The sequence below is a fragment of the Danio rerio genome, chromosome 15, assembly GCF_052040795.2.
Source record: "Danio rerio strain M-AB ecotype USA chromosome 15, GRCz13ab, whole genome shotgun sequence".
In the NCBI taxonomy this organism is placed as follows: domain Eukaryota; kingdom Metazoa; phylum Chordata; class Actinopteri; order Cypriniformes; family Danionidae; genus Danio; species Danio rerio.
The window spans coordinates 9,242,119-9,263,867 of record NC_141035.1 but is presented as its reverse complement, the minus strand read 5'-3'; the positions used below and the strand labels follow the sequence as shown (position 1 = coordinate 9,263,867).

Genomic DNA, 21,749 nt, shown 5'->3' with positions numbered 1-21,749 from the left:
CATGTTTTTCATTATTATTTATCTATTTTTTCATATTTAAAAAAAAGTTCTCTGAGCTCGCAGTGGGCGTGGCTCTTTCAGACGCAAACGCAGTACGTGCTGTGCGTGCTATGACGCGCACTCTCGCTGCAGCACTGCACAGTCACATGACAGGCGTGTAGACATTATGGAGCCCTTTCTCTGTCAAACTTTAATCCGATTTAACTTTTAGACTGCAAAAGCGATGGACAAAGCTGGAATTTTGACGGCTTCTGATGTCCAGTGATATGTCAGGTGCGTTTTATATTCTTCTCTAAAACTTACGAACTCTACATGTAAACAAGATTATGATTAACGTAGATTAAACTGTACATCACTCTCTATAAACAGCTAGCTAAGTTAGTTCCTTATTTATTTATTTTTTACATGCCAACCACTGTGACAGGTTAGCAAAATGGGAATCTCCATGTAACGTTACTGGAGTTAAGCAATGTTATCCATGCAAGCAAAACAAATGTTTGCAGAGCTGCACTTATATTGGCTTTTGTTGACAAATCGATTCAACGCTAACTATTATTGCGTTTCTGTTTGGGAACTATATGATTGACAAATATACAGAATGGTCAGTTTTTATCTAGTCGTCGTTTTTAGCGTTAACGTTACTTTTTTTTTTTTTTTTGCAGAGTCATGCTCAGTGAGTCTGTTTACTTGTGCTAATTGCTACTCTTTTTACGTGAAAGTACTATCATTAAAGTTCTGTCAAGACTAGACATTGCGTCGTAGTCTATGGTCTTCATAAGGAAAATGGTAATTACAAATTAACTAATGTTTATCACCACGCTTTCCCGGCTGAGAGACTTATTGTAAGCAGTTTTGGAACCCAAGTTGTTTTGTAAAATGTTATGTTTACATAAAAATAATTTAATAAAGTGGGTAAAGTAATATCACCCGGTTTAGTTCATTTAACCCAAGGAGCTCAGTGGATATTCGTTCCCTTAATAAAAGGTGTTAGTCTGTTCTCTGACAAGAAATGAAACTATAAGTTTATGTGTCGAACTTCTCAATTTAAAAGGAAAAATTCCTTCTATATGAAAGTTTTACTGGAAGTACTTTTTACTTGGTTGACTGGAATAGAACTTGGCTTTTACCTGGGAAATATTACATTTCCAATAAGGCAATACAAATACATTTAAAAATTGTAAAAAATCTTGATAAAGGGGTAAAATAAATGACCTTTAATACAAGCATGAAACAAAACACAATGTTTTCTTATAAAAATAAATACTAAAAAACTCTAGAGCTGCTGAAGTGGAGATTTATGAAAAGCAAAAGACATTTAAAGAAAAATGAATTTATAAATATATATTGCAATTGAAGTATACAGACAAAAACTGATAAAGTTGGACGAAAAAAGCAATTCAAAGTATTTTTGAATGTTTTCCCTACTGAAAAATCACTTTATGTAAGCCCAAAATCTCCAAATTCACAAGTATGTATTTTTCCATATTTTATATTCTACATGCTGTAATTGTAAATGAATATTCATACAATGTGTGCCCATAAATGCCTTGTATTGACTGGTGCATCACACCATCCGGGTGTAACATAATGCACCAATTTCTTTATTTCCTCTTTGTTACACAGTTGCATATGTACTGTATGAACGTGTGTGTGTGTGTGTTGTTTCATAGCTAAAGCCCTGCGTCATGTCTGTGGATGGCCCCCGGACCTCTGTTTTCACCTTCCAGTCCGCTGTTCACAGCCATCATGTTCTGCGCTCGCTGGAGGAGCTCAGACAGAAAGAGCTCTTGTGTGATGTGACTGTTGAAGTGGAGCGCAGGAGCTTTCGAGCACACTCTTCTGTGCTGGCTTCCTGCAGCCACTATTTTTACACCAGACTGACAAACCACAGCCAAGCAAACCCCACTGTCAGCTTGCCGGATGAGGTAATGTTTGATATGCTGATGGATGGCTTAGTGGTTTTGAGAAACCTATTGTTATGCTGTTTTTTTTGTTATGTTTTTTTTTTATAGTTTTAATTGATGCGTTTACTGTACATTTTGTCATCATTTACTCATGTATGAATGAATATTAAGTTCATATATCTAATGTGAAAGATATTTATACAAAAATCTGCGATTCTAAGTAAAAAAAAAAATTAACGATAAAAAGAAATAGGCGAATATCATTCCATCTTCTTTCGGCAAATTGTTTGTACTTTAGGGCTGCATAATTCTGGCTAAAATGACAATCCCAATTTTTTTGTTTAATATAAAAATCACGATTTTCTCACGATTCTGTAGATGTAAAAGTTAATATGAGTAGGCTATTATTATTTTTATTTCTCACCCATATGTTAAGCAACACTAATAACATTAGGCCGTAGGTCTACTGTTGGTTAAAATGCTACATTTTGTATAGACTTGGAATGGTAGACTTGAACATTTGTCATTTAATCAACACTATATAGCCCCAGTAAACAGTTATTGTCATCCACAACTCTTTGTGTTCTCTATGGAAGAAAAAATAACATCAAATTATTGCTATAATCACAATTTTAAAAGTGATATGATCATTTAAATGATGTTTCAATATTACTGCTGAGTGTGCTCATGTCATGGCTGTCGTAATTTTAAGGAAAAACACACACACACGCGCAAATCATACCCCATACCCCAGTGTGCAACTGCGCAACAAACTGAATGTTATTTACAACGTTATTACCTGTTATTCACAGTCTATGCAGGTTCTGTTCACTAAAGTAGACATCATTGGCATCCGCGTGTCACGCCCGGTTCTAGCCAACCACAGAAGGGTGGGCTGACATAAATCCCAGGTGGGCAGTTTTTTCGGGGTGGGGTTAGGAGATGGATTAGCGTAAATATTAATGTAATAATGTTTATGCTTTGAGTTGCATATTATATTAAGTCAAAAGAAGCACAAATATGGATTCAATGAAGGTTTATTTTAAATCCAGTCAACATTCAGAATGTCCACAAAGTCAAGCAATATATATATATATATATATATATATATATATCTTTATATATTGATAAAGGGGACAAGCAGGCACTGTCTCTGGTGTCCTTTTTGGACAGAGCATCCCCTCCAGAATCCGGTCTGTTGGTGGAGCTCAGGTCTCTCAGGAAAAGACAATCATCGGGCGCAGCTCCCAGATCCAGATGCTTCATATATATATAATTTTTTTTGTAAAGATTTTTTAAAGATTTTAAAGAATGAAATTTGTGTAAAAAAATTTATATTCTGGTAATACTTTGACGAGAAAAATTCATAATTATGCATAATTATGCACCAGTATTTTGCAGTCTTTTGCATTGAGGACCAGGACCATAGCCGCTCCTCAAAAGCTCTCACTCCCACTTATTTATAATGTTTATTATAAATAAATATTGAAAAAAATATATTTATATTTATTTTCAATAAATAAAAGTATTTTGATTATTATAATTAATGTTATTATACAATTTATACTCTAACTAAATAAGAGAAATCAATCTTCAATATATTTGGAAAGACACAATTGGAGTGATATGCTAAGATAATTTATGAAATCTTTTGCAGGAATTTCTATAGAATTATATTGTATACAAAAAAACTGTTATGTTTTATAGAAATATCTTCTCCCGACTCATAGAGAGCTTTATTTAGTCTTACCTCCCTGACTCATCATTCCTCCTTTCTGCTTCATAGCGATCCTTATCCGAAATATGATCATCATCATATTATAATAACTTTAGTTTTGTCAACTTGCAAAACTCAGTATGTGCCGACACCTGCATGAAAGGCTGTTGCGACTGCGAAGTGACTTCTGCGGATGCACATATTGCGATATCGATGCTGAAACAATATATTGTGCAGCCCTAGTGAATACCATAATCGTGTGTTTTCTGTAAATCATGGTAAAAATAGTTTGCCCAGGAAAATAATAATAATTTAAACAGGAAACATTTTACTGTGTGTGGAAAAAATATTTCTGTCTTTGAATTTGATGCTATAAATTAAACACACATACAGTTTTCTGTTATGAGAGCTCTGATGTTTATTTTTCTAAAATTCCTTTGAATATCGTTTGAAAAAAATAATACAGATTCCTGCAATTGCAGGTATTGTTTAAGAAGAAACATTGTTATTATTATTATTATTATTATTATAAATTCATTAATTAATTATTTTCTTCTCAGCTTAGTCCCTTTATTAATCCGGGGTCGCCACAGCGGAATGAACCGCCAGCTTATCCAGCAAATTTTTATGCAGCGGATGCCCTTCCAGCCGCAACCCATCTCTGGAAAACATCCACACACACATTCACACACACACTTATACACTACGGACAATTTAGCCTGCCCAATTCACCTGTACCGCATGTCTTTGGACTGTGGGGGAAACCGGAGCACCCGTAGGAAACCCACGCGAACACAGGGAGAACATGCAAACTCCACACAGAAATGCCAACTTAGCCTGTGTTCGACCCAGCGATCTTCTTGCCGTGAGGCGACAGCACTACCTACTACGCCACTGCGTCGCCTATCATTATTATTATTATTATTATTATTATTAAATATTAATAATAAAATTGTACACATTTTTATTTGAATATATTTGTCATTTAAATGATTATATATTGCATTATTTATATTATATTTATTTAATCTATCTGTGTGCACAATCTGTGTCATGTGGTCTAATCAACATAAAGAAAAAACATATACATTCTTTTTCAGAGAAGATTCCTGCAGTTAATTATAACTCAAGGTCATTCTGTAAATATGAGACCATTTTAATAAGCCAAAGTTAGTTCATATTGTAAAATGTCATGAGGCTTCAAAAATGTTATGCTGGTTTACATTAAATAAAAAGTAATGTGTAAAAAAACACCTTAAAACAACTTAAATCTTCCTTAAAGTATTACTTGTATATTATTTTAAGCACATATTAAAATGTTTTTCCAACATTTACCACAATAACCACATTCTTACTGATTACCTTTAACTGTACGGTAAAAGTGTGAACAGTCTAACATTTCCTTTTATACAACAAAAGAGACTTTTATACAGGATTGGTGAGACAAGAGGGCGAGTAAATGATGACAGAGTGTAAATTATTGTGTGAACTATTCCTTTAAAGATTGTTTACACTGCAGTGCTGTCCAATTATGCTTCATATATTGGGATTAATTTGGCCAAATTAAGTTACAGCAAGTAATGCAATTTGTGCGTAATTTATTCATGCAGCAATTGTAACTAGATCATTAATCTTTCAAGGTCACGGTGGAAGGATTTGAGCCTCTTCTGCAGTTCGCCTACACTGCGAAACTTCACTTCACAAAAGAAAACATCCTGGAGATCCAAAGGTGTGCCCGAGTTCTTGGATTTCAAAACCTTGATGAAGCCTGCTTTGAATTCCTCGTCCCCAGGTTTTCTGCCAAAGGTGGAACCTCTAAAAAAGGGAACGGCAAAAGCAAGAGCCAGGTTTCTCATGAGAATTCCCAAGCCATCTCCAGTCCTAATGATCAAAACCCTGAAACTGGAGAAGATCACATACCTCGGGATGCAGGAAGTGTCATGCCAGCTGCACCTCCATCATCCTCTGTAGAAAGTCCAAAAGAATGTCCTACCATCTCAAATGAGAAAGACATGCAGTTAGAGTTATCCACGCTCTACGCAAGACCATCTTCATACCACATGAGTGATGGTCAAGACCAGTTTTGCTTGCAGAACTGTGGCCCTCAGTTGCCTTCCTCTTCAATGGCGCCTGGACAAGTTTGTCCATTCCTGTCCGTTTCAACCACCAATGACAACGAGAAACTGCCTTCAGCTGCAGCTGCCTGTGGTGGCGGGGACATTTTAGCAATGGAGGAGGAATTCCAGAAGGAATTAGCTATGGACATCCATTGTGAACCGTGTACTGATAGCATAGCCAACACAACGGCAGGCCACTTTGACCAAGAAGAAGGATCTCTACTGCCGTCCTCCAACTGCAGCCAACTCTGTCCTCTGAATTCTACAGAATCCATTGGGGTTTTGGATGGGATTTCCAGTTCTCCAGGCCTCAGTGGCATTGGCACCAACAACAATGAGGCGTTTGAGTCCAACGAACAGAAGTTTTCTGAACTGACTCCTAAAGATAGCAGCAATGAACGAAGCACAGTGGAAAGGGAAGTTGCTGAACATCTTGCGAAAGGTTTTTGGCCGGATTTGAGTTCCTCTTTGAATGAGCCTCTGCCGCTGGAGTCCATCGACCAGGCATCTGCAGGAAATGGCTCGGACTTCCACTGGCTGAAGCATCTGGATCTGGGAGCTGCGCCCGATGATTGTCCTTTCCTGAGAGACCTGAGCTCCAACAACAGACCAGATTCTGGAGGGGATGCTCTGTCTAAAGAGGACACCAGAGACAGTGCCTGCTTGTCCCCCATTAACTCCAGGGAAAACTCTGAGTGTGATTCGGATGGAGATTGTGGACGATGTGGCAGCAGCGAACAACCACAGGAGGAGGTGAGGATAGGAGCACTCGAGGTCAGTGATGGATAAAGTGTTAGAGGAAAAGAACCATTACACTAATAAATTTATTATTTAAAAGTATTAAAGGTACAATGTAGGAGATCTGGGATGCTAACATTAGCCTGATAGCACTGAAAGTGAACATCCGGTCCCTCCATGCAAGTCGCCATCCTAATCCATACCTCATGAATGCGCATTAGAAAACATTGTATATACATGATGCATCACGTAACATTCACCAGAGAGTGTTTAAAAAGCTGTCAAAGATCAGCTTGTCTGTTTATGAGCTTAAAATATAACCGATCTGCTGATGAATCGACTGATCTTCGAGACTTTGCTCTAGTGTCATAAAACAATCTTATATCTGGGTTTGCATTTGGTTAATGGCGGTGAAGTTCGGTGATCTGATGATCTTCCTGGCCAATCACAGTAATTTCCGTAAAGCACGTGAACACAAAGGCCTATCTGCGGTTTTTAAGTATGCACGCAGCATTGCTCAAATGTTAACAGGATATTTTTTAAAAACCGGTACCGTTAACAACCAAAATTCCAGTATCGTGACTACACTAACAGTTAGTTATAATCTGGGGTCCAGTGTTAATTTCATGAACAGACATTATTTTGACACAAACAGAAACTAGACAGGTCTGCTTCGCCAGTAATGAGACTGAATGAATGAACAGCGAAGTGCAGCAGATATTAACAAAGAGACATTTTGGTTAGTTTGTTGTTTTGACTACTTTTTAATCTCGTCTTTTTTTCGACAACAATAATGCACTGTTCATGTTGCTAGAAAGGCATCCCCTGCTTAAAACTCATATGCCAGAGTAATTGGCGGTTCATTCCGCTGTAGTGACCCCTGACAAATCAGGGACCCAAGTCGAAGGATAGTTAGTGTGTAATGCGCTGTTCATTTATTAGATAAGCATATCACACATTTATATTTTGACGATCCATGCGCAAAGCGCTGGGCGCAAACCCATTAATGGCGTGTCAGAATCCACTTTTGCTAATATAAGGACGGAAAAATTCGCTTTGCGCCATGGCGCATGGTCTAAAATGGTTGAGCTTATTTTCTTAATGAGTTATAGGTGTGTTTTGGGAATAAATCAGTCAGAGTCTCATCTCTCATTCCCTTTAAGAGTCAGTTGCGTTGCGCCATTAGCGCATTTGCTATTTACATGGCGGACTCTGTAAGTGGAAAAACTGAACCCTTCATTAGAGAGAAAACAGTTAAACAGAGCATCTACAGCGTGAGAATGACAGATGAGCCTCCTCATTGTTTACTTTCGCTTTCACTCTCGTGCATAGGGAAACTTCTTGTACGCACAGTCATCCATTAGCCTATAAATAATACATTTTGTTTAAGCGTAAAGATTTGTTTCAAAACTATGCGCCTGCTCTTTTTTTTTTTCTGGTCATTGCGCCTTTGTTATGTGCAGTGTAAATGCAGACAATAGGATATGGGTCCCTTTTTAAAAGATAATGTAAGCAGGTTAGCAAAAAAATCGCATACAGACACAAAATCAGAATTGACCAACACAATCTGCAGTGTAAATGCAGCCTCAATGCATTAGTGAATCACTTATTAAGTCAGATGCTTGTTGCCACCTACTGGTTGATTTGCTGTTAAATAGTTTTCCATAAGTCGCCAACAAATATTTATATTTTTAATTATCTTTACTAAAGAAATCTCCAAATAATATATCTAGCTATGCAGTTGAAGTCAGAATTATTAGCCCCCCTGAATTATTCTCCCCCTTGTTAAATTTTTTCCCCCAAATTCTGTTTAACGGAGAGAAGATTTTTTCAACACATTTCTGAACATAATAGTTTTAATAACTCATTTCTAATAACTGATTTATTTTATCTTTGCCATGATGACAGTAAATAATTTTTGACTAGATATTTTTCCAGACACTTTTCAAGACACTAAAATCCCATCGAAAAAAAAATTACTTAAAGGGGCTAATAATTTTGTCCCCAAAATGTTTTTTTTAATTAAAACTGCTTTTATTCTAGCCAAAATAAAACAAATAAGACTTTCTCCAGAAGAAAAAATATTTTCAGACAGACAAATTTCCTTGCACAGTTAAACATCATTTAGGAAAAATTCAAAAGGGAAATAAAAATTCAAAGGGGGGGCTAATAATTCTGACTTTAACTGTATATCTTTTTGTCATTATTGCAGTCTCCCAACTCACAGTTGCAAAACTAAATGAAGTTAGAGAAAGTTTTTGCAATATACAGTACATTTCATGCTCAATTAATATTCCCTGAATATTCTCAAATTAAAAGTTTCACTTTTCTAAAAAAAACAATGTAACCCAACTCTTGGCTGAACATCGCTGGAATCCTCAGTAATGCAGTGTTGCCGTCTCTGTTTTCTTTCCAGGTGGATTTGCCTTTCCTTGTGGAGCAGATTTCCAGCATGACCCGGAGAGCGTTCCTGCAGATGTTGAAACGCGAGCAGCTGACCCCAGAACAGCTGGAGTATGTTCAAGATGTAAGACGGCGGAGTAAGAATCGCGTGGCTGCGCAGCGCTGTCGCAAGAGGAAGTTAGACTGCATTTACCGTCTGGAAGGAGACATCAAGAAACTGGTATATGTTTGTTTTTACATACTGTTCATGTTTGGACCCCATTTACCCATGTTTTAGTTCATTTGTGATGGAATAAGCTTAGAGGGATTAGGTTGATTTCTAATGTAAACGTTTTTTTGAAGGTTTAATGAAATTAAACAACATGCTGCATGCTCATTGTGTTAGTGATTTTAAACGAGTTTCAAGCAAGCTGTAACTTTGCGCAACAGCAATCCAGTTAGAAGAATCCAGCCTTTTAAGTCCACCAATCACAAGCATTTATCATGGATAAGTAAAGCCTAGTTCACACTACAGGATTTTAAACATCAGCAGATCGCTGTGCTGTTCACACTACATGACTTGACTTTGTGTCTTTTAATCTCTGTGGTGTTCACACTACGCAACACTCCGTGAACGATCCACAAGAGGGGGGTCACACACTACATGATCTGACAAAAACTCATTCCCCATCAGCTCATTCAAGCTACCAAACCACAGCCAATGAAATTTTGAGGGAGGAGTCGTCAGAAAAAGCTGAACACTATTGGCTGCTTGTGTGCTGATGACATCACTGACAGCATTTCAAGCTTTGGAGAAAGCATTTAAAGACATCGTCAAATCAGCTGATTTATCAGCGGATTATCCACTCATCTGCAAGGTTCCAGTGGATAGATATACAGAGAGTTTTTAATTTTTGTAATTTTATAACTCTTTGAAATAAAACTAACATATTTACAACACCCTGCCATTTTCTAACTATCAGTGTATTTCTTTCTGACATTGTTATTTTTTATTATTACAAAACAGTAAAGAACTGAGCATTTCTGCCTTAAATTACCATATTGGTCAAAATGACTGCATGCATGTCTGATACTTTTTGCTGTGACTTTAAATATGTGTGCATTTTCTTGCCTGGCAACTTCCTGTTAACATAAACAAAACTTTCTGATGGCAAAAACATCAATTTACTTCAGATATCTTTCAAAACAGCATATTCTGTGCTGTTAAATAGCTCCTGTTTGAAAGTGAAAATGAAAGCCAAGACCTTTAAGTGTTTTAGTATCTTAACTACATATTTATAGGCTGTATTACCAAAAAATATTATATTTTTAGGGTAATAGTGTCATTAAATATGATGCCAAACATTCAAAGCTTAATTTTAATATCTCAATAATAGCTTTGAATGTAAATATGTTGTGACAGTATGGCGTTTTATATGAGAACGGTCAGAATGAGCAGTATGGTAATTCTAATAGTTACAGAATTCTAGTTCCACTGTTAATATAGCCTACTCTCATGTCTGTGCTAACGCAGAATGAAGCGAGTGCGTTGATGCCCATTCTGACCAATCACAGATGTTTCTGCTGAGCTCCTGAACACACAGGCATTCAGCTCATGCTGATATGCTCTCTCATTGGCTGCAGCTCGTTACTACATCTGACCACACGTGGGGTTGAGTCGGCCGACTGCTCTGGAATATTCAGCATGCTGAATGTTGGATTTCCGTCTGCGAGGTGTCGGCGACGCGTCAGCGAGCCTTGTTGATGCGTTGTTCAGTAGTTCACACATAAAGAGCGGGGAGCGCCGAGCACCCGCAGATTTCTTCCCGATCACAGCCCGATCTGTCGGCGAGCTCGTTAACTTTCAAATCAGGCTTAAAATCCTCTAGTGTGAACTAGGCATAACTAATAACACTAACTGTAACCATGCTATTGTGACAGAATTGCTTGCTATTCATATTAAAATGTGTGTTATTAATGTAGATCTTGCATACTCACAGTATTTTAATCTAATGTTTGCTATCTTTTGTTACTTTAGATTTAAAAATTTATTAAAAGACATTTATTATTAATTTAGTTGATGTTTTAAAAAGATTACAAAAATATATTTTAGATTATGCTTTTAGTTTTTACTAAATAATAATAATAATAATATAGAGGTGTGAACCTATACTAGTCTCACGGTTTGGTTCGGTTACGATTATCATGCCTTCGTTTCAATTCGATATCTTGGTGCATCACGGTGCATTGACGATGCTTTCTATATACAGTGTTAAATTTTAGGGGGGAGGCTATAACAAGCTGTCTGTATAAATACACAGACACACAGCACCACACTGTCTCTCATTCAAACACATACACAAACATAGACAGCACCAAACAAATAAACAAACACACACACACACGCGCGCACACAAACCCTTAAGCCCTCGCAACAGGGAGAGCTCGCGCTGAGCGGAGCAGAAAACGAAAAAAATGAAAAAAAGAAGCACTTTTCCGACGGCCCCTTACTGACAGCTCCTCTCAGCGCGAGCTCTCCCAGCTAAACACATATTGCGAGGGCTCAAAAGGAGTAGTGCTTGTAATGTCGAGCGGAAAAAAAGAAAGACAGCTGTGGAACATAACCAGCTTTGTCTTTTTGTAGGAAACCCACTTTAGATCTTTTTAGGGTAAGAGGTTTTTGAGTTATTGCCGTCTATAACTGAATGTGTCAGCAATATCGAAAACAAAACTAACTGAACTGCGCTCATTTCTGGCGCCCCACTGGATATACAGCGCCCTTAGCATTTGCCTATGGTGCCTATGCCATGGGCCGGCCCTGAGTTGGCTGAGTGTTGTAAATAATCGCGCTCACCTCCCTCGCGACAGAGCGCATAGGAGATAAATGACGTCAGTACATAATAACCGGTTATGATTATTACTGAACTGATACCGAATTGTCCGCGTCTTCATCGCGGTGCACCGAAGAAACAATTAATTTTGACACCCCTATAATAATATTATAACTTTGTATTATTAATGTTTTTTCTGTTTTGTCACTTTTTTGGTTTATTAATTGTCAGTTTGTAGTTACTTGATTTAATGACAATTGTTAAAAGTTTCTGTAATAAGCTAATACTTAACGTAAGAGGAATGTTTAAAATAACTGATTTACCAAAGGGTGCGTTTGTAACCAATTAATGTTATCAGTTAAACAATTTTTAAAAATTATTAATATATTTTTAAATTTTGCATAAAGGGCTGATCACCGAAAGCAAAGGGCTTAGAATGACCAAGACGCCACACTCAATAGAACGTTCCATTGCAACAGCAATAGCCCCGGATTCTACCATTTTGGATTCAAAGCAATTGGCCATCTATTGGATCTTATTGCTGCTGCGATGGCAAGCAGCTGCTTTGTTTTTTGTTTATTTATTTAAAAAGCGCATTAAAGCTGAGATACAACCTAAAAGACGACAATACAACACTTACTATTACTATCATCAGCACTTTTAATAGTTTATTTTACAGACTTATAATATGCTGTTGTTCTATTGGAATTTTCATTCAAAAATGGGCGCTGTGCCATCTAGTGGCTGTTTCCCAAATCTCACTAGAGTGTCGCCTCATGGTGATTCTATGCTTTTTGCCGAAAGGGATTTTTGCGTTGAGAAGGGCATTTTTTGAATAGTTTACACAAGTGTTTTTTGCGCTCTGCTTATGCACCCTGCGTGCATCACATTATGCCGATGTGCATTGTGTGCTCGCAATTGAAATAAAACTCAACCCTTAGCATAAAAGTCGCGTTACGTCAGGTCAGTCACATCTTTTTCATTTTTCAATCAAATGAAAGTGAGTTTTCAGTGAGTGTTTTCGTTTTGTAATCTAAATTTTTCTTTTAAGCGAAAAATATCTAGGGCTGGCATATTTATTTTATTATTTTTATGTAGTTAATTATTTTTTCTATGCAGTTGAAAATTCTGTATGCTGCTGTTCGCATGTTAATAAAATCAGTATATTAAAATGCAGTATCTAATGTGTCACAAAAAATGGACACGTCAATTCTTTTCTAAAATTAAGTAATATTTTAATAATAATCTGATAACGGTTAATATTCGGTTAACGAGCTGTTTTCGGTTGGTAAAATAAACCTAAATGAGCATCCTCATTATTTACCATTATTTTTTTAACAGTTAAACCTAGGCACACATTTCATTATTGTCATGTTAACAGTTTTATAAAAAAAGTGCAATTTCTAATATTGTTCACTTTCTTATATTGTTCAATTTCCTAATAGTTTACTCTCCGCTTTGTCATCCAAGATATTCATTTATTCTAGCTTTTGTTGAAAAGAAAATTACACTTTTTTGTTTTTGACAGATTTGTCTCCATTTAGTGGTCTTTTGGGATCAACTTCCAAATTGTTGCTTCAAACGACTTTACATTGTAGGAGAATTATACAGTTTTAGCCCAAAAATGACCAGTCTGTCCGATGAGAAAGAACCAGAGTCAGAGATCCAATTAAAAAGAAAGTTTACTGAAGATAGCAGAAGCCAGCTTCAACACTCGCAATGAGTCTGTAGGCTGCTCTGCTTGCAATCTCAAAACAACAGCAATCATACTTTCACATAACATCATTAAATCATTAACATATAATTACTACGACAGTTTAATTGAAGTAATTATCTATAGTTTGCTTCCAAACACTATAGTATTTGAGTATTTTTTCATGTAATGTAATTGCTTATACAGTGTCTACCGCCTTGATGACTGGCAGATATATTTTAGTTCAGTAGAAAACTTCATAATGTAAGGATTATACCCAACATATGGTTATTTTCTATTTATATCTATGTTGAAATAAGGTATAAATCGCAAAAAATACAGAATTTCCCTTTCAGTTTTTTACTTCCTGCCCTCCATCTGAATTTTGCACATCACCAGAACCATGTGATTGTAAACAACCTATATTGCTTGTGCATTATTTCACACTGAATTTTTAAATAAATTAATATTGAATAGGCCTACAAGAGTGGTTCTAGTGCGTGTGTGTATTTTTCCAGCCAATTGTGTGTGTCCATTGCTTTAACACTAAAGTCGCTCTCTTCAAAAACGAAAGTTACTTTGTCTGTATGCCAATGTTCAGGGTGCTTTCACACCTAGACTTTTGTCTCGTTTATCCAGTTAGCACGGTTCGTTTGGCATATGTGATAATCTCCTGGTAATCGAGTGTCTCCTTTCCGGTCTTCAAATATGTTGTGCACCCTTCTCACCCCTCCCCACCGCATCCCCCTTGCTCTTCAGACATGTCACGTGCACTCCGTCAAAAACCACCAAACCACCACCCCCCCCTGACAGCTGAGCGGGATTCTGCCAAATAAATCGTGAAACTCTTTGCAGTGTGAAAGAGAACTGCACCAAGAGTAAAGAGCAACAATGTAATAATTTTAATCCCTGTTTCGGAACAACTGAATCGATTTACAGGTGTGAAAGCACCCTAATGCTGCGTTCACACCAGACGTGGAACCCGCGTCAATCGCGAGTGATTTACATGTTAAATCAATGCAAACGCGCGAATAGACATCCTGCTTTATTGCGCGACGCGAATTATGTGAATTGCGAATTGAGAGTTTTGCGCGTTTGCCGCGCTTAATTCGCGTTTCACGTGAATCTTTCGAGTTCGAAAATCTGAACTTCAGCAGACATTCGCGCCGCGTTAACCAATCAGAAGCTTGCTCTTGTAGGGGCGTGATTGTGACGTAGAACCTGTTGATGGCATCCCGGGGGAAATCCTCCAGGCGACACCGACAACAAGTCATCAAACTGGGCTTGGCTCTGTCAGAAGCACCGCTGAAAGTCTTCGTCATCCAGGTTCAGTTTCTGGAGGAGTTTATGAGCTCACAGAGCTGGATGCACCTCTGAAAGCATGTAGTGGACTCAGACACGGTCCTAAACGTATCGACGCTGTTTTTCAGTCTTTATAAACACATTAACACTGTTATTTTCTTAATAAAATCCATGTTAGCCCTATAGCTATGAAGCTAGAGTCACGGGGAAGACAGAAGCCCTGCCCATCACGCGAATCCGCGTCTGTTCTAAAGTGACTTCGACACGCGAATGAAGCGGATTTGACGCGCGAATGAAACGAGTAACCTCAAATGTTCTCGCGGCTATTTACGCGTGAATAGCGTGATTTATCCGCGCGTTCCATGTCTGGTGTGAACACAGCATTAGACTTTCAACTGAAGGAAAAGCCAATTAAGATGAGCTAATATTTAAAGTTTGCAGCAGAATTTTTACTTCAATCTCAACATCGGTCACAAGCCAGTATCAATACTCACCGAAAGCTAGAACGTATTGTATTCCAGTATCGAAATATCAATATATTTGGTAACACCATTAAGGAATGCTAATTCTTAAACAGAAATACTATATAAAAGTAGATCATTGGTGTGTTGGTATCTCCACAGAAATGCGAAAGGGAGAAACTGCTTCAAGACCACAACCAGCTGAAGCTCAGCATGGAGGACTTGCGTCAGAAGCTGTCAGGTCTGTGTCAGAGTCTCAGCCTTGACTCTTCACCGCAGTCCGAGCAACTGCAAGCACTGGTCAGGTACGTCTCCTCCGACTGTCCTACATCCATCCTCCTCACCCCCATGGCCTCCCCGAGCCTGGCTGGCCCAGAGCGGGACGCCCAAGCAAACGCCTCCCTGGACGCCTTTCTGGCAGAAACATGTCCTGAAGGAGACACCGTAGCACTCAGGTCTCCCTCTGCCTTCCTGGAAGAGCACGATCAGAGCACTGTTACAGATCCTGCTCTATGACGTACAAACAGAGCAAAGCAGCCTGAGATTGGTCAGGGATTGGTCGTTACTCATGAGCTTACTTTTCTGCTGCCACCAGTTACACTTTTATGAGCATGACTTTCTTAATAGGTGCACTTTCGTAATGTTTCTAAAGTATGGATGTGACTCAGTTTTGCACTACTACTAGGAGTTTGTATGGAAATGCGACTAAGCCTTTTGCTCCTTGTTTGCTGTTACGTCGTATATTAGGGTTGTCATGATACTGGGATTCGATACCAATCGATACTGAAATTTTAAAAACGTCCATTTCTTGCTAACATTTGAGCTCTGTTAAGTACATTCTTAAACATCGCTGATTTGCCATTGTGTTCACATGCTCAACAGAAATGACTGTGATTGGTTGTGAAGGTCATTTGTCTGCGGATCACTCGTTTGTCAGCTTAGAGACAAACCAGCTGATCGACGTGACTTTGAAACACTCCAGTGTCCCTGTATCTGTGGTTACACTTAAACAGCGGTGAGTTCGGTGAGCTGATGGCCTTCACGGCCACAGTCATATCTGTTTACTTGAACACGTTGTTAACATGTTGTTATCTCTCTACTTTGTTGACCTATAAGAAGGTTATCCGGGTTACAAATGAGAGAGCGCGCAGGGGCGGGGTTGATGAGGGGAAAAGTTCGGTTGAAGATGTCTCGTGTGTGTGAGGTGGGAATGAACAAAATAAAGTGTGCTTACTAAATAAACGTCGTGTTTATTCAACTTTACACACAAATGAACACAATGGCAAATCAGCGCTGTTTAAGAATGTGCTCAACATCGCTCAAATGTTCGCAGTAAATGGACGTTTTCAGTAAAATTTCAGCATCAATTGACATCGAATTCCAGTATCAAATTCCAGTATACCCAATCGTATAATGGGTCATTCCTTTTATGTTGGACATTTTCAACTTTCTTTGGCTTTTCCTAAAGTTTAATTTCTGTTATTAATTACCCTCTTGTCGTTCATAACCTTTGCTCCTCTTCAGTGCAAAAATTACGATATTTTAAATCTGAGAGTTTTTTGACCATTAATAGAAACAGGGTTCCCATACTTTCATGAGCAGCAGATTCAGGGATCTTTTCAAAGCACCATTCATTTTAAATCAAGCACCTTTGTAATTCATACCCTCACATATGTAGCAAAATGAAAGTCCTTACTGTACTTAACATTTCACTTGCACTTAATATTTACACTAAAAAGTCATTTTTAAGTCGTATTCAAAGAACTTTTATAAAATTGTTTAAATTCAGGAATTGTAAAATTCAAATGCGGTTTCTGAAATATGAATCAAATGTGCATTATTTGTCAGTGTTATTGTACAAGATTTATTTGTAAGATTTTTATTGAAGATTTTCTCACTTTTTTTCATTCTGATTTTGACAATTAAGTACAATTGTTGAAATAAAACCATTTACAGATTTTATTACAATTTTATTTCAAGCACTTTCAAGGATCTACTGTATGTTTGATTTTAAGCAATAAGTAGTCCATGTGTCTGATATTCAAGTACTTTTAAGTACTTTCAACAACCATGTAAATAGCCAGGGTCATGAAACCCAGAGTCCAGATCAGGAATCAAAAACATCCTCAAAAACAGTAGCAGTGGTGCAACTGTATTATTTAATTAGGAATATTTTCTATGCAAAATAAATCAACAAATAACTGCTCTGTCCCAATTTGCGCACTGTCCTTCCTAAACAGTATTCAAAAAAAGAAAAATATGTCCCCAATCACCTGATGGGTGTTCTAATTCAAAGTGCAGATGCGTATAATAACTGCTAATTTCACCCACAATGCATTGAATTCAGTTCACTACAACAATTAGTTTTACAACATTGTTAAAAAAACTACAAATATGCTGGATGTACAAGACTGACGGTTAAGTGGAGAGGCTTCGATAAAGATGTTTGAATGATTGTTAAGTAATATCTAACTTACTGGAATTTTTTTTCAACCCAAGCTCATTCTGAAAACGTAGTCCCGCAGACGTTTCTGGAGAGCACGATTTACGTGGCCGGAGGTATGCATGGCTGCGTTTAATTTGTTTTAAGAGAACGCTACGGGGCGGTGTGACGCAACTCCTCTTCGCGCTCGCCAGCTGACAACTCACCTCTGTGTGGAGGGCATTCCCGCCGCAACCAATTTGTCCAATTAGCTCGTCGTGTACGTTGGCGGAGTGGAGACCCGGAGCAGAGGTGACTGCGACGACCGGGTTCGAGTCTGGGGAAGAGCGGCTCCAGAAATCAAGTTAGACCATAACAGAATCCAAACAACAAAGTGAACGAGTTCATAACAGGGTGAGAATGTGGTGAAATCTGAAAACAGTCAAAATCAGACGAGGGCTTTTCTTTTACTGGACGGCTTTTGTAAATCGTTGCTTGGGTTTAGGGAAACGAGCGGGCGGGCGGGTCAATCGGTAAAACCGGTTGGGTATAGGGGAGGAGGAGGGTGTGTCGGCCGATTGGCCGGTCGCCTAGTCAATCATTCAGTCAGTCGGGCAGGCAGTCACTCGACATCGGCCTCCGATGCTCTCAAGCAATCGTCTCTGTCGAAATTTTCATACATTTCACACTTTGTTTGGTTGGATAAAAAGTTGTTTTTTTTTGTTTTTTTTTTTCAAAACATTAACAACAAGTTTAACCTATAAAATATTGTGTAATCTGAATCCAACAGTGGAATGGGGTGGTGAAAATATGAAATATCTGTAAAAAGACTCGCGATCAAAACAATAGATAAATTAAATAAAGAATTGAACTTTTGGGATTTTAAGTTTTATTTTATTAATTGTTACATTGTCAACTCACACTAAAAAGGCCAACCTTTTTTTTTTACCCAAATATGTGTTTGCAAAATGGAGACATGAAAATGCTTCGCATAAAAGGAATGACCCGTGGATGAATTTCCAATCCTAGCATTAATTTTACTTACACTGCCACCGTGGACAATCTTTGTGATTCTCTTATTAATGTTTATGAGTTATGATTTCATTATGTAGGGCATACAGTATAATTACATTCCAGTGTAGCCTAGTACTTCTTTGGCATTGCCGGCATGAGAATTGTGTATTGAATATGCATCACTGTTTGTTTTCAAGTATTCATATATGCATATACAGTTGAAGTCAGAATTATTAGCACCCCTGTTTATTTTCCCCCCAGTTTCTGTTTAACTGAGAGATTTTTGAACACATTACTAAACATAATAGTTTTAATAATTCATTTCTAATAACAGATTTATTTTATCTTTGCCATGATGACAGTAAAAAAAATTTTGACTAGATTTTTTTCAAGACATTTCTGTACAGCTTAAAGTGACATTTAAAAGCTTAACTAGGTTAATAAGGTTAACTAGGCAGGTTAGGGTAATTAGGCAAGTTATTGTATAACGATGGTTTGTTCTGTAGACTATTGAGAAAAAAATATAGATTAAAGGGGCTAATAATTTTGACATTAAAATGGTTAATTAAAAATTAAAAACTGCTTTTATTCTAGTCGAAAAACACACTGTGAAAATGTCCTTGCTCTGTTAATCATCATTTGAGAAATATATAAAAAATAAATAAATAAATAAATAAATAAAAGGGGGGCTAATAATTCTGACTGTCATAGTTAGAACAACATTTAAATAACTGCCATGTATATTTTATTTCACAAGTATGTAGGGTTTGTGAAAAATGTATTAAAGTACATGGATGCCGTTCACTTTTTGCTTGTTACAGTGAATTAAGTTTAGAAAAGGTCAGTTTCAAAGTCAAGGTGTACTCAAAGTTGATCCTATTTACTTTCATTTTCCATTTCTAGTCTTACTGTGCATGATTTTTTAATAAATAATAATAATAATAATCTTTGAAATCACCTTATCGGTAGAAATTTAGTCTTTGTTTTCATCCTTCTTGTGCTAAAAATGTTTTTATTTTTGTACTGAGAATAAATTCCTGCTTTCCTTTTTTCCTCACCAAATATCCTACATGATTGTTAACATTATGAAAGTAAAATGAATGCTGTTTCATGTTGACTTCAATGCTTTGATAAATACTAATATTCATTTCAATGTAATATTTTGCTGTTTTAGTATCGTTACTTGTGCCTTTTGTTGTTTTAACCCTGTAACCAAAATACTGTCATGTACACCTAGAATGCACTGTATAATTCACTATTTGTTTCAGATTTTGTAAAATGGTAGCAAATAAAATGTCAATAATGTATATCCCCCCACTTGTTGTGATTGCCAATAGTAATGTGTTGAGAGACTGATCAAATAAATCAAGCTTTTCAATTATTCAAGCACACAACATTTTCAGTGTAAGGCAAAGAATATCTCGGCTTTAAAAGTGCTTTTCTCTGGGGTCGCTGTTGAAGAGCTGATGCATATAATTGAGTGAGATACGAAGGTCATGGTAGGGTTTCATAAACACAGGGATTTCACAACCCTCTCTAAGGCTGCCACATGATTGCTGTCTTTCCCCGAGCTCTGTTTTAAATGTTTAGTTCATGGAAAGTGCAACTGTGGACCAGTGTTTACAATAAAAAGCTTATATTTTAGTATGTTAAGTTCACAAAACTAATCTAAAATGTGTACTTTCTCGAATGGAGTGTTGTTTAGTTTTGACAGAAGCCATTCAGCCAGATAAATGACTGTTAATTGTTAAATCCCTTTTTTTGTTTTGTGGTGATGGATAAAATAGCCAGCTTAGCCTGATAGACATAAGATAATTTGTTTGTTTATTTCATGTCAAAGTCAATGAAATTATATAAAAAGCAAATTTCAGCTAACAATGTGGATATTTAAGAAATACTGTCATCATTTACTCATCTTTCACTTGTTAAAAAATCTGCGTGTGTTTCTTTCTTATGAAGAATATATCTTGAAAAATACTCAACCCAAGCTCATTCTGAAAACGTAGTCCCGCGGACGTTTCTGGAGACAGCGGAATACGTCCCGGGAGGTACGTACTGCTGCATTTATTTTTTTGCTGCAATCCGTTTGTCCACTCAGCTCACCGTGTAACGTCGGCAGGCTCGAGAGACGCGGAGAGGAGGAGTCGACCACGGCGATCGGTTTCGAGTCCGGGGGAGAGCAGTTCCAGCAATCAGGGAAGACAAAAACAGAATCCCAAAAATTAAGTGAGCGAGTTTCGTGACAGGCTGAGAACGAAATCCGAAAACGTGGTGGAATAAAAAAAACAAAAAAAAATCAGGGCTTTTATTTTTTTGGACGCCTTTTGTAAACCGTTGCTCGGGTTCAGGGAAGCGAGCGGGCGGGCGGGTCGATCGGTAAAATTGGTTGGGTTGAGGGAAAGAGGACGGCGGTCAGCCGACTGGCCGGTCGCGCAGTCAATCATCCGGTCAGTCGGACAGCGGCCTCTGGCGGGTTGACGCGAGAACAGCGCGGGCGCGAACCGCACTCGCAAGAGACGTTCGAGATGAGAAAAAGCACACAACAGCGGCCTCTCGCGGATTCGCAAAAACAAAAACTGCAGCCGTACGTACCCGCCGGGACGTATTCCGCGGTCTCCAGAAACGTCCGCTGGACTACATTTCCACAATGAGCCCGGGTTGCAACTACTAGTTGCTTCCATTGACTTCCATTGTATTTTTCCTAATTGAAGTTGATGGGTCCCAGCAACCAGCATTCTTCAAAATATCTTCTTTTATGTTCATCAAAAGAAACTTTTAAATGATTGAAACCACAAGCGGGAGAGTAAATGAAGCAATTTTATTTTATATAACATGATTGTTCTTAGAATATACACTCCAAGAATGTTGTAAAACGTTTTTTGGTAACACTTTTTTACACTATGAATGGTTTATTAAGCATTAGCATGAAGTTAATTCGTTATTTGTGAATTATTAAGTCTACATTAATACAGTGGTGATTCTAGTTTAAATGGCACCCTGGGCGAACCACCCCAAACGGATGCCCCCCGTCCTCTCCAATTGCTACGCATCTGTTATCAATATACAATTGATATTCTAAATAAATAATAGAAATCAATCGTAAATGTAACTGGAGAACAATGTAAAGAAAGACTCAACTAGAGTGATCACTTAAATAATTGTTTGCAT

General features: G+C 37.6%; 1 protein-coding gene across 2 annotated transcripts; it reads left to right on the top strand.

Moving 5' to 3' along the window:
* Positions 1-133: 133 nt before the first annotated feature.
* Positions 134-19,898, top strand: bach1a (BACH transcriptional regulator 1a). Of its 2 annotated transcripts, none has more exons than NM_001040313.3 (5): positions 134-273; positions 1,671-1,925; positions 5,262-6,491; positions 8,893-9,099; positions 15,308-19,898. In NM_001040313.3, exons 2-5 carry the CDS (start codon positions 1,686-1,688, stop codon positions 15,659-15,661), a joined length of 2,031 nt encoding a protein of 676 aa, NP_001035403.3. In that variant the 5' UTR covers positions 134-273; positions 1,671-1,685; the 3' UTR covers positions 15,662-19,898. The 2 variants fall into 2 exon arrangements, with proteins under 2 accessions (NP_001035403.3, XP_087139413.1); XM_087283287.1 differs by having other exon boundaries at positions 15,281-18,296.
* The last annotated feature ends 1,851 nt before the right edge of the window (positions 19,899-21,749 follow it).